The 14,876-nt window shown below is 44.0% G+C and overlaps 1 protein-coding gene across 1 annotated transcript; it reads right to left on the bottom strand.

Annotated features, from left to right (window-relative positions):
• Window positions 1-634: 634 nt before the first annotated feature.
• On the bottom strand, window positions 635-1,042 carry LOC119658108. Its single transcript, XM_038065375.1, has one exon. The coding sequence runs from the start codon at window positions 1,040-1,042 to the stop codon at window positions 635-637; it is 408 nt and encodes a 135-aa protein (XP_037921303.1).
• Window positions 1,043-14,876: the final 13,834 nt, after the last annotated feature.

Here is a 14,876-nt window from a genome sequence, read left to right as displayed (position 1 = left end):
CGCAAGTTTCTGCTTCATCACCTTCAGGATTTCTTCGATTGGCACATTATTGCGCAGATGATAGTTTCCATTGATGTTGGCAACGCATCTGTTCAGTCTTGGTGATGGATTTCCAAGAAATGCTTGCGCGACACGGCGAATCTCCTTCCTCAACTTTTCGACTCTTTTGATGAGTCGAAACACCCAGAACCGGAAATTGAGTTATCAATGCGTCATGTAATCGGTGTCCGTATGGATTCCGTTCCAAATCCGTGACACGGTAATAGGCGTGGACGATAAATTCATATAGCGGGTTCGTCCAAATCATACGATGCTTACGTCTTCCATACCTGGTGATTGATGGCATAACCGCCAAAACATCCAAGGGTCAAGAACCGCTCTGGTATTGTTGAACGACTCTCAACCATATTAGGTACTTCGTGTCCCTGGGGTCCCATCAAAAAAATTAAAGCAAATTTCCGAATTTTGTTCCAACGAGTATTGGGGAAGCAGTCAATCCTGCAACACAGCCTCAATGTTGCAATGCCTCATGTTACCTCCAAAGGCAGGGAAGGTATTTGGAGGGGAATCCAGTGTAACGTCACTGCAATTCATCCGATAGGCGTGTCGAATCCTTCACCCCAGCTACATCACGCTACATAGATTTTAAATAGAAGACAATACGGATTAAAGCCAAAATCCACAGATTGCGTTGATGACCGTTTTGCATTTCCATGTATAGTCCAGCTCTGAAATCGAGCGATTTCAGCACTTCATGCAAGTTCTGCAGGACAAATCCCGTCACTGAAATCACCACTGGAAGTATTTCAATTTTCTGTAGTCTCCAATTCTGCTTCATATCGCCCGCTAAAGCGCCGTAGTTTCGGATTTTCTCTGGCGGTTTTTCAACAGTGTTCCGGTCCCATAGTACGGCTACATCGATGATGAAGGACGCTCGTTCTTCCTTTAGAAACAGAACTAAATTGGGTCTATTGTGATACACACTGTGGTCGGTGGCTATAGTATGATCCCACAGTAGTTTGGCTCGGTCATTTTCCAACATTCTCCGTGGAGTATACTAATAATATGGAGATTCCTACAAAGTTATACTTTAACGCAAGATTTTGATAGAGAATCCCGCAGATGGAGTTATGACGAGAGGTGTACTCGGTAGTATTCAACATCGTTCACGTTATGTGCTGGTTAGAGCGTTGGGCTGTCGAAGTGCAAGGTCACTGTTCAAATCTCACTGGTAACAGAGGGATTTGTTATCGTGATTGGATGTCGGATACCAGTCGATTCAGCTGTGACTGTGACTGTGAGTACGTGAGTCAAATCAGAGTAATAATCTCGAGCGACCACAATGCTGACCACATTACCTTCTGGAGTGTACTGCAGTGCACCGTTACCTTCTAGAATGAAGGCTCTGTTCTAATACGGATTGTTGTGCCAACGATTAGTATATTTTTCGAGTTGCCCCAATTTGTCACAATGCCAAGCATTTAGGCTCGGACGATCCTATCTACTTAACTTATAAAGGGGCGCTGGTGATGGTGGCCGGTGGTAGGTTAATGGGAGAATCCGTTGAGTACTCCCCGCAACATCGAGCATGTATACAGAATGGTGTACTTCTGCATGGTTTGAGCCAGACTGTGTGAGAGTCCTAGGACATCAAGGGAAGCCGTGAGGGATTTAGGTACAATACCTCCAGCTGACAATATTATGGGAGCTACAACCACTCGCTCAAGACTCCAGATTTCTTTGATTTCCAGAGCCAGTGACTCATAGTTGACCTTCTTCTCCACATCAACAATATACGCGGAGCAACCCGTCTTGCCAACTAACAACACGTCAGGCTTGTTGTATGGTATGCGGTGATCAATTAGAACTTGCCCGACCCAATACATGCTGTAAGCAGAACTATCAAATATTGCTTGCGGCTCATATCGGTAAATAGGACATGTTCCCGTGATTAGCCTATGCTTGTATGTTTAGATTTTGATGAACCACCTCACATACAGCATAATGTCTGGTGGTGTATTGCACCGGTGCCATAACATTGCAGCCATGAATGAGAGGGTCCAACGTAGGTCATTATTGACCCGCTCGTTTATGATAAACTTTTTATGAGCTCGGGTGGCGGCCACGCCATCCTGAATGGCACAAATGAACCCCTCCATCTCAGCAAAGAACTTCCAGCACACAGCCACCTGTTCGAAAAATGCAAATCGACAAATGGCTTCCAATCACAATTCACATGTTTACCGTGCATTGCCTTCGACTTCCATTCATTGTTCCGCTCTTGGTCCGGCTTCACCACACTCATTGGATTGAATGATGGATTCTTCAAGTAAAGTGGAGTCAGTTCACAGTCTGCCCTACAGACAGCCGCATGCAAGAAACTCGCCTGCTTTTTGCTGTAAAAATAAGCCCACAACGAGTTGAATTGGTGATGATGTTGTGCCGCCACGTCAACGGCCCTACCTCCGATGTCTCGAGGCAGGTTCATCCGATCCTCGGTAGAGTTTGGATGATGCATTCGGAATTTGGACATAGTAGTCCGTATCCGCCGCTAGACGTTTTCCAGATCGGTCTTCGTCCATGGCAATATTTCGAATGCATAAACCAGTGGGGGGATATCGAATACATTCAATGCGCTTATCTTATTCTTCCCCGAGAGATGCGGGCTGAAGACTTCATACGTGGCAGTAGAACATCCTTTAGATCACCAGCTCGAGCATGAGTTCCTTGCAGAATTCCTAGGTACTTGTAGAAATCTGTTTCGGTCACAGCTTCGATGCTATGTCCGGCATGCGCCTCGTGATGACCCTTGCAGATGGCTTGGATTCAACACTTGTCTAATACCAATTCCATCCGAATATCACGGCTGAACATGTCTATTATTCGCAACAGACTTGTAAGGTGGTCATCAGGACCAGCATATAGCTTGATGTCATCTAAGTATATCAAATGTTTTAAGTGTACACTTAGAACGTAGGACATATTTTATCGCAAAACCATGGCCTCTAGCATCATTCAGAAGCCATGCAAAACCAAAGGGGAATCAACGAATCCCCCTAGAAGATGTCTCTCCGTATACGAATGGGCTTGAGGTATTGGTACCTTCAGATGAACATACTGATAAGGTGGTATGCCACCCTTCCATGACTATCGCCAAAAACTTCATTAGTTTGGGATAAATACGATACAGACGTAGGATATCGAATAGCCAGGTATGCGGGACGCTATCGAGAGCCTTGGTATAATCAATATAGCAACTAAGGAGGTTTCTTTGGCCTCTACATGCTTGTCCTACAACTACCGAGTCGATAATGAGTTGCTCTTTGCAACCCCTTGACCCAACTCGGCAGCCCTTCTGCTCCTCGGACAATTAGCCGATTTTAGAAGATTATCAATTGATCTGAAAACCTTCAAAAGATTAAAAGTCAAAATTTCTTTTTATCTTATTGTTTGGACTTATGTCAGTTGTTATATGTGAAGAACAACATCTGTGGAATAGATACCACTTGGGAATTTGCAGGAATCGATCTTCCGAAGTAACTGTCGGTGGTTTTTGACCACAAGCATAGTGGCATCTCTAAAATGTCAGTCTTCAATCACTTTCAGTTTTCTGCGTAAAGCATTATAAGATGAAGTTCTGGGTCATGCCCCAGATTTCTATAAATGTTCGTACCTGCAGGATCGACTTGAAAATTGTTTTCTGGTAAAGCACTTTCATAAAGACCATGTCAGGATTTCTGTTTCTTTTTTTTCAAATTTTCGCCAAGAAATCTTTTTGTGATGTAGTAACACCGTATTCTTAGAAAAAGACTGTATATCCCCTTAATATATATTAGTGATAGCATTTACAGACTCATCTTGCACTTATTTTCTTGAAAAAGTGTTATCACAGTTGTGGTAAACACAGTTGCCGCGAAAAAACATGAACTCCCGGACGGTATTCGAGGTAATTTGTTCCTTTTCAGGTAACTTGGACCATGTCGTCCTCCCTCATAATTTTCACATATGCTAGCAATGCAGCTTAGTTCACGGAATATGAATTCTTCCCATCTGACGCTGCGCATTCCACATTCAAAATTATCTACATCTGCTGAATTTAATCCACTGAATTGGATTACATCTTTAACAAATGCAGATTAAAAATCTTCTGATTCCCATTCAATCTTTCAATCTTTTTCCATAAGTTTATATTTGGACATGCAAATCAGATTAGGTTCAATGGATCCATCTTCTTATTTTTTGGAAACGTATCTATATTTGCCGCTTTTTCACTGTTATATGGACTTCTCTGCTTTTTCATTTGAAGAAACTAAACTTCATTCCACAAGATACGTTTGTGTATCTAATGAAGCTTTTTTCGGGCAGCTTAGACAAAATTCACTCGCTACCTATCCATCCGCTTGTATGACTCGGTGAATGTGGAATTAAAGCTGGTGCCTGCAAGGGTTCGAGGCTTCGGTTGCTTCTTATAGTATCTAGTGGCGCGACAATCATAGAGTATTGTTTTAATAATTTTAAAAGGGACAAGAAAAACGTTACTTTAACTACTTGGACATACAGAACACGTTTGCCAAAGCTGAACGCAGCACCCAACATATTTCATGACTAAGAAACATTCAAGCTGTCAGCGAAAAGATGAAAAGAGCCAAATAACCCACGTAGATACTGGAGTCAAAAAATTTTTGTGAGCTGCGGTTTAACAATTCACTGCAAAATATTTCATGATTACTGCTGAAGTCATTCACTTAGTGGGGTAGAAATTTGTAGACCGGAAACCTACAAATTCTACAAAGGGATTAACATGCGAAGTGTCAGGAAAAGAAGGATATTAGGAGAATCTCGATCCCAGAAGATACTTTGACCTAAACTTGCCTCTTCCCTGTTTCTATTTAAGAGCTATCTCCAAGAATGTCTAATTTACCTGTTTTGAATCAGGCGGGGCTGAAGATTAACAGTACACCAGTTTTATATTGAAGCCGGAAGATCTGAACCTCGAGCTTCCTCGGTAAAATGCCGTTCGCAACAGACGAAACGGACAAGTTCTTCTTACATCCTTCTCGTACCGGAGAAAAATATAGTACGTATTTCTTTATTATTGAGTGGTACCACTAGGAGGAGGAGGTTCTAGAAGTTTAACAAATAGGTAAACTTCGTCAGATAAAAGCCCCAAAAATAGGAACGGTCCTGGTCGATAATGATGAACTGAGCTTATGTTGTATATGAAAACTAATAAGTAGACACATGCCGAGGGAAATTTGCATTGTCCTTATTCCTTCCAGTTTTGAAATCGGTGTAGTATCTTGCAAGTAGAAGAGCTGAGCTTTGTTAGCTGTGAACGGCCACATAACGTGCTGTACTTTGGGCGCAGAAGTGTAAAAATCTTAGAAAGACATATTCGCTCCATCCCAGCCAGAGGAGCATTTGATTTCACGCCCCTTCCCAGCGCTTGATCCAGTTCAGGTTCTTACTCTCCACCGAGAAACTTGATCAGTATACAAGGTTATTGGGCAAAGCGGTGCAGATACTGTCTGTAGCAACTAGCATGTCTTCTGAGTAACTAGGTGATGCGGTATTTAGTCTCCTCATGGTTTTCAAAGCAATACCAACCTTTAGAGGATATTTTCTAGCCAGCCTTGGGATGATAGTAAGTCTACAGACTTCCATTTTCAGTGTGGCATTCTTACTGCGGTTTATTATTACGTTCCCGGTTTCCCACCGGCCAGAGTCAGCCGGACGTTTACCAACCAAGTCTCCACCGCTATCACTTTCTGCGTTGCGTAGACCTTCACATCCTCTGAGTGCTTTGTTGTAACAACTGGTGCTCAGAGGTGGCGGTGAGGAAAACGGGCGGCCACCCTGTCGGCTGAACCAAAACCAAGTGGTCGAGGAGAACCTCCATAGTGGTGGCACCGGGAGACGCCGTATTCACTTGGGCTTGCCGGCCGTGATTCAGTAGGCGAATGCTCCAAAGGCCTAATCGATCAGACCCGAGTCTGCACGGGGACTAATCTGAAGTGGCAATTGGCCACGAAACCTTACCAGGGGTATACTGGTACCATGGGAATCGGGATAGCCCATGGACTCACATACTCGGGAGAATTCCTGTTGTATGTGAGTACAGCTCGGTTGTTTGCGGTTGGGCTCCTAGTGGGAGTTTCATGGGGGTTGTGGTTATGCTCAAGCGAGAAGAGACCTTCGGGCCTCGGCGTGGTGTTGCGTTTCAACACGGGTGCCGTACTCCTTAGCTCGGTAGAGATTTAGACAGGTCTTGCATCCGCCAGTATGAATGCAATGCCATGCACTTGGTATAGACTGCTACCGTTGTTGCTTGCCACAGCGGGGCTCTGATTGTGGTCACAAAATCAATCCGTGCCTTAAGAAGACCGTGGGATTACGTCTCCCTGACAGGTGCTCACGTAAAACCCTCAAGGACTCACTGTTGCAACAACTATACCCAAGTCACTCACAATGCCGAATCCTAGCCTCTTATTCCACAATAGGGGATACAGTACCATGTATTACTTTGACTGTGACAATGTACTCCTTTGTACCAGAAATTCTCCAGGAACCCCAACGACAGATAATAGGCCGTTCTGGGCTTTATTTTAAGGCTCTGTTAAAACTTCTTTTCCCGGATACATGTGGCTCGAAAAGTTATGATTTCGTTCTTCCACCAGTAGTTTGCCTACTCGGGAGCAGTCACCTTCTGGACATAGTATTGTCGCCTGCTCCCGCCATTCATTGAGTGATCTGGGTGACTTTTTCTATGAACGTATCATTCAGAGCGCAACAAAAAAAAAAGTTTTCCTGGAAAACTTTCGCCGTCTACCTGCCGGTACTGCTTGGGGTCTCGTTTTCGAGTTCGGCTTAATCTTGATGCCTATCCAGATTATCTGGTGATTACTGTGAGTGTAATACTCACTAACTTACCAAGCTAGCCTTCTTACTGAAGCGACGCTTACATCTGTCAGGAAACCAGAGATGACTGAAGCGGCAATTAAAACCCGAAGCCAAGATGTGACTACCGTGCCGAGGGCTGAATCGTCACAGGGATTAAGATGTGGCCGCGAACGGTGAACTCTGGGCATCAGCAACTAACCTTGTCTCGCCAAAAAGGGACTCGGCTGGCATCGACTTATTTTGGGGGAAAACAAAGCCATAATAGCCAAGTATAAAAAAAATTAAAAACCTAAAGAACAAAATAGAAGAAAAGCACTTCGCTCATGTGGATTCAATTCTGAGCGAATGGAGAATCTGAGTCAGACTCAAATGACTGCATAGAGAGCTCGGCCAGCAACGGCCAATTCTTCATTTGTAGCCAAGGCTATCGAAGCCGATGGATGGGTCTCGTATGACGACACAAATCCATCCGGCTGTGTCCACAACGGTTTCAGTAATATGTAAGCGTTAATTTTGCGTCTTGGCATAGAGGCATCACCGGCTGCGACCTATTTCGGCGTCAAACTTCTTTGAACTCGACCGCTTCATCCGGCACGACAATGTCCACCGAAGAAAAAGCTATCAACCCGCTGCTATTAGAAAGCTTACTTCCCCATTCGGTAGACCATGCGTTGAAGTCTCCCGCGATGACAACGCGAATTTATGTAACATGAACACTGCTAATTTTAGCTACTAAGAACGTATTACTAGGCCTGCGGTTATTTCTTCGAATGGATATCGTCTTGTTGTCTATCCTATACCGGGTTATCTTCCCCTCTGTATGGTTGGCTAACATTCGCCACTTCCTCATCGAGCTCTTGGACTCACTGGCTCAAAAGATCGCGTTCGGCCTCACAATAGTTGAAATTTATCTGAGTAAAATTCATTTACTGTTTGGTTTTGGTTCCCTCTTAGAAAGCGGACATTTTTCGCTCCCTACGGCTTGATCCTTTTCAGCAATACCAATATCTTTACACAACATGCATTCAGGGTGCTTGCTTGGGCTAAATCTGGCTATATGGCCGCACATCAGATATTTAAAATACATAGCAATAGATATTTTCTCCCGAATCCTGCAATTTTTTTTATCTAAATATAGTAATGTCGGGTATCAAATGAAAGGTGTCGATTAGTACTTTTGAAAACTGGACTCAATTTTGACATTTAATTCAACAGGGGGGGGGGGGGGGTGATCATTTCTTTCGAAATACCCTCCATATCGATATCTGTTCAAATAAGGTTAATAATACACTGTCAGACGCAATTAACAGCCATCCTTTTCTTTCTTTCAATTTGCAGAAATTGATAAATGTGGAGGATAATTTATGAGAGGTACGTTGAAAACTATCTTTGAGGTAATAAAAAAACATATCTTGTAAAAAAAGTCGTTTTTTAAAGGACGTTTATCAAAAATTGGTTTTGTGAATATCTTCGATAACATCAAACAAGTCGGGAAACCGGAAGCTTGATGCTTCACGTATAAAAGGTTTTGTGTTTCCTTATGTGAGGAATATAATGCAGTTCTCCATTGGCTGACATCATTGACTCGAGATATTTAAATTGCTCGGTGCTGTCAGCTTCAGTAACCTGCCCAGAACTGAGCGAATTATATATCTCGAAGAACTGCAGAACTGCGTCATGAAATTGCTTCACGCATTATTGCGACCTGCATGAAGTGGCATTCCACAACTGGTGTTCTTTGTGATCGACTTTTCAGCGTACGTCTTAAATCTAAAATTTACCGCAATGTCGTCCGTCTGCCGCTCCCTATAGTTCCGAGTGTTGGCCGACTATAAAAGGCAATGAAAGGTTTCTTGCGGTAATAGAGACGAAGATGTTGCATTGGACTGGTGGCGTGGCACGTTTTGATTACATCGGAAATGAGGATATTCGTGATCGATACGGGTTTACACCAATCGGGAGAAACTCCAAGGAAGGCGTCTTCGATGGTATGGTCACGTAGTTCGCGTTAATGAGATTCACTTACCAAGATTGCTCTAAACATCGAAATCGATGGTAAACGCCCAAAAGGCCGCCCGGAACAACGGTGGCTTGATACGCTGTATGGGCATTTAAAAACTTCGAAACTTCCCATCCATCTGGCATTTGATAAAATAAAATGGCGAATCCGATCACGACGAGCCCCCTGAACGGCACAAAGGCTAAAGGAAATCAAGAACATGTGAGGAGCGACCAGGGCATGACAGCTCCGCGTCACATAGTTAAACATTCCATTGCCCTCTTGTTTTTAGGAAGCGATTTAAATAAATCATTTGATGGAAATCATTGTATTGATAATAGTCAACCTCATACTCTTCAGACTCTGAGTTTAATATTATTAGCAAATGCGAAAAATTTAACCTACATCAGATACAAACAAGTCGGAATACTGGAAGCTCGCGCTTCGGGTATAAAGGTTTTGTGTTCATCTTATCTAAGAAATTTCAACGCACATTTTTCTATCCGTATATAGTTACAAATCCAACATACTCCTTCATATTTTTCCAAACTACGAGACATACGTCCATATTACAGCCGTAGATATTACTCTCACCCTAAGCAAACAAACTGCCTATTTCCGAATACTGCACACATATTGGCACGTAAATTGATTGCACCCATATTTCCGATTTACTTCTTATATCTATCTGAATTAAGCACTACCCGCAAAGTCCATGTCACATATCTCGTTGGAATAATTGATATTCACATACAAATGAATAAAAAACTAACACAAAATAATCCTTTTCCACCCAATTCATGCGAACTTATTTCGTTGTGGTATTGACGAATTGATATCTGATGATGACGTCATGCAGGTTGTAGAATGTACGAAATTCACAAAAAATTGTAAAGTTTTACCCCCTATAACTTTGTTAATAATAGTTGGATTTTCTTCAAACTTGATCGAATTGTGCACCATGTTCTTCGTTACACCTATGCTAATTTTTGTACTTCTGGGATGAACATAAGGGGGGTGCCGGGTAAATTTCTAAAATGTGTAAATATACTATTATTAACTTTATTTGTGCAGATATCGGAACCGGATATATTTTGAGGCCTAGATTTCGTAGAGATGCATCACTTTGATTTTTTTCAGATTTTTAGGTTGGATAGATTCTGAGAACGAGACCTGTTACACTATTTGATGGTCATATTTTGAGCCCTCACTCCCCTATGTTTCACCCAATTTCAAATATTGAACCAGTTTCGAAAAGTACTAATTGAGACCTTTCATTTGGTACCCCACATGGCTCCTTTCACATGTATGGGGAGCCCCCCCCTTAAACTTAACACCAAATGGCGCCAGTCACTGCATGTAAAGGGAACGGCAGATCACATACTCTTACCAATTTTCGTGACAATCGGTCCAGCCGTTTCCGAATAAATCGGCTGTGACAGACAGACAGACAGACAGACAGACAGACAGACGGACAGACAGACAGACAGACAGACAGACCGACAGACACAGCGCGGGACGATCCTTTTTTTTCTGAAACATTAAGCATTAATAAACAAACCCCAGTTTAGAACCATTTGCGGGTGGATAGCCCTCAGTTCGATCTGCAGCCAAAGCAAGAGTGTGTAGGAATCAACAGACAAATTTGTTTGTAAATTATTTCACTGCAAACAGTGGAGGAAGCCGAGAATTTCGGGGGGCTTCCCACTAGCAAAACGGCTAGTGGGGAGTCGCCTTTGATGGTTTTTAGCCTTAATGATCCTTTTAGGCGGAGCGGTAAATTAGTGCGATCGCCTCCAGCGAAATCGAGTGAGAAACAGATGTCGGATCAAAGGAGCAGCAGCGGTGGAGTCAATTCTTTAAATGAGGCCGACGCGTTCACGCAGCTGGGAGCAATGATCCAAAATCTGATGGAGTACGTTGGTCAGCGGAGTAACGTCCATCACGCTATCAAAGACCAAGTGCGTTCTATTAGGGCGACGTACTTTAAGGCTAAAGAGGATGTAAAAGCACGCGAAGAAGGTATACTGCCGAACAGCCAACAGAAAGTGATGGTTACTGTAGCAACACAAACTATGGTGAAAACATCTCTTCCCAAGAGGCTTTTTGACAAAGAAGGTATCCAAGGTGAAAGAGACATCTCAGCAATGCGCAATAAGCGACAAAGAGACCCCAACGAAGAGGTACAATCACCCCAACGGACAGCGAAACGCAAAAAGGAGAAACCACTTCCGGCGCAACCTACGAAGACAGGAGACGGAAGCTTATCGGCCCACCCGGAAAAAGCCACTAACCGCGCCGAAGAATCTACCTGGACTAAAGTAGAAGGTAAGAAACGGTTGCAAAGGAGAGCCAGGCCAGACGCGCTGATCATAACAAAAACTAGCGAGCTGACGTACGCGGAGATTTTGCGCAAAGTAAAAGCAGATACCTCCCTGACTGAACTAAGTGGTAATGTTACGCGTATCAGACGTACGCAGAAAGGTGATCTGTTGCTGGAGCTTAAAGCGGGTGAAGATGTAGGCGAAAACCTACGAAAAAAAATCGAAGTGGCACTAGGTGAGGCTGCAGCAATCAAAATGAGCAGAGATTCAGTGGTGATAGAATGTAAGGACTTGGATGAAATCGCCACGAAGTCGGAGATCTGTGAAGCCTTGCAATCTCAATTAGGAATACAGTCAGTGAGCGAGGCCAACGTGCTACGACTTAGGAAGGCGTACGGGGATACACAGATAGCGTCGATAAGTCTTCCTGTCGAAGCAGCAAAAAAGGCTATAGCAGCAGGTAAAGTTCGTATTGGATGGGTGGTTTGTCGGATACGAGAGCAAAGTCAGGTGCATAAATGTTTTAAGTGCTGGCAGTTCGGCCACATTGCGAAAGCCTGTACCAGCTCACAAGACAGATCTAGTCTGTGTCGCAAGTGCGGAGAGCAAGGCCATTTTGCGAAGGATTGCAACGGAAAGCCCAAATGCGTGTTTTGTGTCGAAATGAAAAATAGCGACAGCGCCCACATTGCAGGAAGCAGTAATTGCCCAGTATTCAGAAAGGCGTTCATAAATAAGCACAAATGAAGTTTATGCAACTAAATCTGAACCACTGTCGAGCGGCCCAAGACCTGCTCTCCCAGAGCGTGTTTGAAAATAATGTCGACGTAGCTATTGTATGCGAACAATATGAAAATCTTCATAGCGGAGTATGGGTAGCTGACAAAAACAGCAAAGCCGCGATATGGAGCTGCGGAAGTCGTGCTATAGAAGATGTAAAAAAACATCCAGAGAACGGATTTACACGTGCCAAAATAGGAGGTATATACATCTATAGTTGTTATGCAGCCCCGAGCCTTACGCTGGAGGAATTCACTTTGTTGCTTGAGAAACTATCTTTTGATGCCAGGCGCTATAATCCCAAAATAATTGCCGGTGATTTCAACTCATGGGCAGAAGAATGGGGGGGAAGAACAAATGCAAGGGGGCAAATACTGCTAGAGGCATTCTCGCGTCTAAATGTCGTACTTGCGAACTCTGGGGGAGCCAACACATACCGGAGGGGAGAATTACAATCGGTAGTAGACCTCACTTTCGTCAGTGACACCCTTATCAAAGACTTGCAGTGGCATGTTAGCGAAGAGTACACACACAGCGATCATCAGGCTATTGTCTTCCAAACCTCGCGTAGGAATTACATGAAGCCACAAAAAAGAATAACGATGAGCTGGGTAACTAACAAATTCGATGAAGAAATGTTCAAGGAGGTACTTCTAGATGACACATTAGTATCGGGAAGCGCACAAGAAAAAGCTTTACAGGCCGCGGAAAAATTGCAGCGAGCATGCGATGCCTCTATGCCACGGCGTAGCGCTTTCCGAAGACGAAATCCCAATTTCTGGTGGAATTCAGAAATTGAGGAATGTCGGAAAAACTGCCTCAGAGCTAGGAGATGCTCCCAGCGCAGAAGAAATCAACCTGAATTCGTTGAGCTGCACATGCAATACAAGAACGCGAGGAAAAAATTGCAAGTAGCTATCACGAAGAGCAAATCCGAACATTTCAAGCGGATGTGTACCGAAGCTGATTCTGATCCATAGGGTGGCGCCTACAGGTCTGTAATGTCATCACTGAAAGGCAAGCGCTCCCCACCGATTACCTGTCCAAAATTACTACAAAACATAGTGGACACTCTCTTCCCAGAGGATGTGAACTACACAAATCTGCCTAAAGTGCATGTAAACCCCGACGAAATCCCTGAAGTGGTAGAAGAGGAAATTTTTGATGCAGCAAGTAAATTGGCTGAAAATAAGACCCCAGGGCCAGATGGAATCCCGAATATCGCCCTGAAAGTGGCAGCCAGGTCAGCACCAGGTATGTTTGCTAAAGTTTTTACGGCATGCCTCAGAGAAGGAGAATTCCCCGAGCAATGGAAGCTGCAAAAGTTGATACTTATTCCGAAGCCAGGTAAACCATTGGGAGACCCCTCCTCATATCGACCGATATGTTTGGTCAATACCATTGGTAAACTATTTGAACGAGTATTATACAACAGGCTGCTCGCTGTTGCGGAAAAGGAAGGAGGCCTATCCGACAAGCAATTCGGGTTTCGTAAGGGGAGATCAACCATCGATGCAATCAGCATGGTGACTGGCCTGGCTCGCGCTGCAATACAAGATGACAAATGCTGCGCAGTGGTGACCCTCGATGTAAAAAATGCTTTCAACACTGCAAAGTGGACGAAAATCGTAGAGGCTCTAACCAAACTAAAGGTTCCAAAGTACATTGTACGCATCGTTGTTGCATTTCTTCTTGGAAGAAGATTATATTGCGACTCGGACGATGGAGAGAAATTATTCCCAATGACGTGCGGCGTACCACAGGGGTCTGTCTTAGGTCCCTTACTGTGGTTAATTATGTACAACGGAGTGCTGACGCTACGCCTTCCTAACGGCGTGACAACTATTGGTTTTGCGGACGATATCGGGGTAACAATAGTGGCAAAACGCTTAGACGAGATCGAAATCTATGCAAATGAAGCGATATGGGAGATAAATTCCTGGTTGAAAAAGTCCGGTCTATCACTTACTGAACATAAAACGGAACTAGTGCTAATCAGCAAAAGAAGGAAAGACACGACCGTGAAAATTAAAGTTGGTGGAAAAACAATTTACTCCCAAGAGTCGCTTAAATATTTGGGAGTAATGATTGACAAAAGACTCAACTTTAAAAAACACATTGAGTGTGCTGCAACTAAAGCATCTTCCATCGCTGTAACGATCTCGAGGATACTACCGAACATTGGTGGACCAAGACAAAGTCGACGTCGTCTTATTTCAAGGGTAGTTAGTTCCGTGCTACTCTACGCAGCTCCAGTTTGGGCAACCGTTCTGGAAAACAAATCAAACTGCGGAAAACTAGGAATGGCGTATCGGTTAAGTGCACTCCGGGTATGCAGTGCATATCGGACAACATCAGGAGAAGCGGCATATGTACTAGCAGGGATGCTCCCCATAGACATCTTGGCGAAGGAAAGTCGGCGACTCTACGACAAAACGTATGCAGCTGGAGAGTCTAGCGCATTTCGACGGCAGCTGGCACGGTGGGAATCTATCGAACGGTGGCAACAGCGATGGGACGAGTCCCAAAATGCTCGTTGGACATACCGCATCATTCCGGATATTCGGAGATGGTTTGAACGAAACCATGGGGAATTAAGCCACGAGCTAACACAATTCTTGAGTGGACATGGAGGTTATCGTGCTTATTTACATCGATTTGGTCACGACGAATCACCATGCTGCCCAAGATGTGGTAACGTGGCTGAGAATGCGGAGCATGTCATATTTGATTGCCCCAGGTTCACCGCGCACCGAACAAGAATGGAAGCGGTCGCAGACAGGCGTTTAACACCCGAAAACATTGTGGAGTTTATGCTGGAGTCAACGGATGCCTGGAACCAGGTTGTAAGGGAACTACAAGCTATTCACCAA

Source organism: Hermetia illucens, chromosome 5 (genome assembly GCF_905115235.1).
Source record: "Hermetia illucens chromosome 5, iHerIll2.2.curated.20191125, whole genome shotgun sequence".
Classification (NCBI taxonomy): Eukaryota; Metazoa; Arthropoda; class Insecta; order Diptera; family Stratiomyidae; genus Hermetia; species Hermetia illucens.
The sequence above is the reverse complement of the archived record's forward strand: the minus strand, read 5'-3'. Positions and strand labels throughout refer to the sequence as shown.

Coding starts and splice junctions, on each gene's coding strand:
- LOC119658108 (XM_038065375.1), bottom strand. CDS start 1,042: ATGTTGGAAAATGACCGAGCCAAACTACTGTGGGATCATACTATAGCC.